The 2,734-nt window shown below is 43.8% G+C and overlaps 1 protein-coding gene across 1 annotated transcript in view; it reads right to left on the bottom strand.

Moving 5' to 3' along the window:
- LOC118496350 (C-type lectin lectoxin-Phi1-like) overlaps positions 1 to 1,711 on the bottom strand; it is a 2,665-nt gene extending 954 nt beyond the window's left edge. Inside the window, exon 1 of the mRNA XM_036007717.1 lies at positions 1,666 to 1,711. Coding sequence (XP_035863610.1) covers positions 1,666 to 1,711 — 46 coding nt within the window. The remainder of the gene's footprint in view (positions 1 to 1,665) is intronic.
- Positions 1,712 to 2,734: the final 1,023 nt, after the last annotated feature.

Raw genomic sequence — 2,734 nt, 5'->3', positions numbered from 1 at the left:
TGGATGGTGTCCGTCGTAGGGTGGAATTATGTTTAACAGTTGGAGGAACAGGCAGAGCTGCGTCTTGCCACTGTCTCAAGTCCTTTTTGCCTAAAAAGATAAGGAGAGCTAGGCGGTAGATTCATATAAATAATTGGAGCAAAGTTTAAAAGATGATAAGCAAGAAGGTTAGCATCCTTAAGACGGCAAAGGGGTTAACCCTGCACACAGCCAGAAGAGAGACAGATCTAGAAAGAAATAGATGAGCGAGTAGAGACCCGAGAATAGTATCAGATGAGAGACGAGACAGAGAAAGAGAGCGAGATAGAGTAGAACAAGAAGATATAGACAGCGAGAGAGAAAGATACAGACGAGAGCCAGAGAGAGAGAGACAGCAACGAGATACAGAGAGACAGCGAGAGTTCGAGAGAGAGACAGACACCGAGGAGACCGAGAGACAGAGATACAATAGAGCAAGATATATATAGAGAGCTAGAGAAAACAGGCAATTAGACATTAACCAGCAGCCAGAGAAGATATACGAGGATAATCGGAGAGAGAGGAGAGAGAGTAGGACTCTTAATGCAAGGACCTTGGTCAACATAAAACGAAACATACAATGCTGCATGCTCCTCCCTCTCTCTGAACAGGTAACGTATTAATGACCTCAGCTCCCTCTCTCTGAACAGGTAACGTATTAATGACCTCAGCTCCCTCTCTCTGAACAGGTAACGTATTAATGACCTTTACTCTCACATTGTGGAAACTTATCAGTCTGCAGCTTATTTAGGCCGGGCTGACGGAGCAGGATCCTGATTCATTTTCATCAATATACGGCCTCAGACCAACGTCCGTTCTCACTCAAACCAAGACACACAGTAGTAACAAAGCTGATCAGATCCCACAGAGAGAGGGAGGGAAGAAGAGGGGGGAGACGGAGAGGCGAGACTCGTAGTCTGGGTAGGAGAAGAGGGATTGAAAGGGAGGGTGGAGAGCCGAGAGATGTGGGGGTGGGTAGAGTGGGTGAGGGAGAGGAAGGGAACTGGGGGGTGGGATAGAGTATGTTGTCTATACACCGAGGAGGGGCTGGTTACCGTAGAGAGTCAGTGAGCGAGGTATAGATCATAGCGAGGGACAGATTTAAGTAGACGATACGAGCACGAGCATCAGACCTCCGTTATTATACTAGAACCTCTGATCCTACTACTAGAGCACAGAACATACTGTATCTTAGCTCACACATCGTCTATATATAGTCTACTCCCAGTAACCCCCTCAGCTATAAGCTTTATTATCTACTTACGTATCAGACTATCCCTCGGTCTATTCCAATCCTCTCCTCCCTCACCCCGAGCCATACTCTCTCGCTTGTCTCGAATAATAGATCGACTATATAGATACCACATAACAGACATCAGATCGAGATATCAGATATCTCGAGACCGATGTATATTACGTCTAGATATCCGCTACTACTAACCCGATACATATCTTATTCCTCTATGCAATTTTAAGAACCCCAGTATGTCTCATTAGCCTATACTATGATAGAGAGCAGACCTAGAGCGAATGATTGGATTACTCAGATGATCATGAGCTAGTAGCATCGCTACTAAGTATCCTTTACATACATACCGCTACCTTTCTGCCTCACCAGCTTTGTATCCACCTCTCCTCAGCTCTGACCTTCGCAGCACTTAGAATATGAAGCCCAGCGTTCGGTTGTTGCCATTATCTAATTTGGCCGCCAGATTGTTTATTGTAAAGGCTGCACGTCAGTACGAGCTGGAGCTGAATACAAATGGGGACGGGGATAGGGATTCAACGGCCCTGCTGACAGGTCACAGTGTACCGATACCTGATAGGCTGCCAACACCTGGGGGCGGAGCTACACGTCAGATCTGATGGGACACATTCATTAGTCTGCAGAGCAAGCTAGCTTTTGTGTCTAAGTGACTGATAGGACACGCAATCTCTGAAATTGGTCCAGTGTTAAGCAAGAAACAAGCTGCAATGCAACGTTAACGGCTAATTTTTCGTCCACTAAAAGTTCTGTTGTTGCCTGCTGACAGACTCAGATATATATATATATATTATTCTAAGTGTCTGACAACATTATGAAAGGATCCCTACAGAGATAGACCTTTTAGTTAAAGAGTAAGATCCTTTTTTTAGACATAAAATCATCTGCGAAATCACCATCACCAAACTCCACCAGACTCCATGTAAATAATCAGTACTTTTAGCGTGTATAGAGACAGCATATTTCCACCAGACTCCATGTAAATAATCAGGACTTTTAGCGTGTGTAGAGCCAGCATATTTCCACCAGACTCCATGTAAATAATCAGGACTTTTAGCGTGTGTAGAGCCAGCATATTTCCACCAGACTCCCTGTAAATAATCAGTACTTTTAGCGTGTGTAGAGCCAGCATATTTCCACCAGACTCCATGTAAATAATCAGTACTTTTAGCGTGTATAGAGCCAGCATATCTCCACATGTAAATGGGTGAATTAAGGGTTTATTTCAACCAAACCAGAGTGGTGATTGTTGGAACAGTGGAAAGATGAACCAAGACGGCTTTTGTTTATTTTGTTTCTGTCGACTTTGAATGAAGTGTGTTTTACGATGATAAAAGTAGTGATTATTTACATGGAGTCTGGTGTAATTTGGTGATGGTGATTTCGTGGCTGTTTCATGTTAAACTAAAAGGATCTTACTCTTTAACTAAAAGGTCTATCTCTGTAGGGAGC

Source organism: Sander lucioperca, chromosome 11, assembly GCF_008315115.2.
Source record: "Sander lucioperca isolate FBNREF2018 chromosome 11, SLUC_FBN_1.2, whole genome shotgun sequence".
NCBI classification, from domain to species: domain Eukaryota; kingdom Metazoa; phylum Chordata; class Actinopteri; order Perciformes; family Percidae; genus Sander; species Sander lucioperca.
The sequence above is the reverse complement of the archived record's forward strand: the minus strand, read 5'-3'. Positions and strand labels throughout refer to the sequence as shown.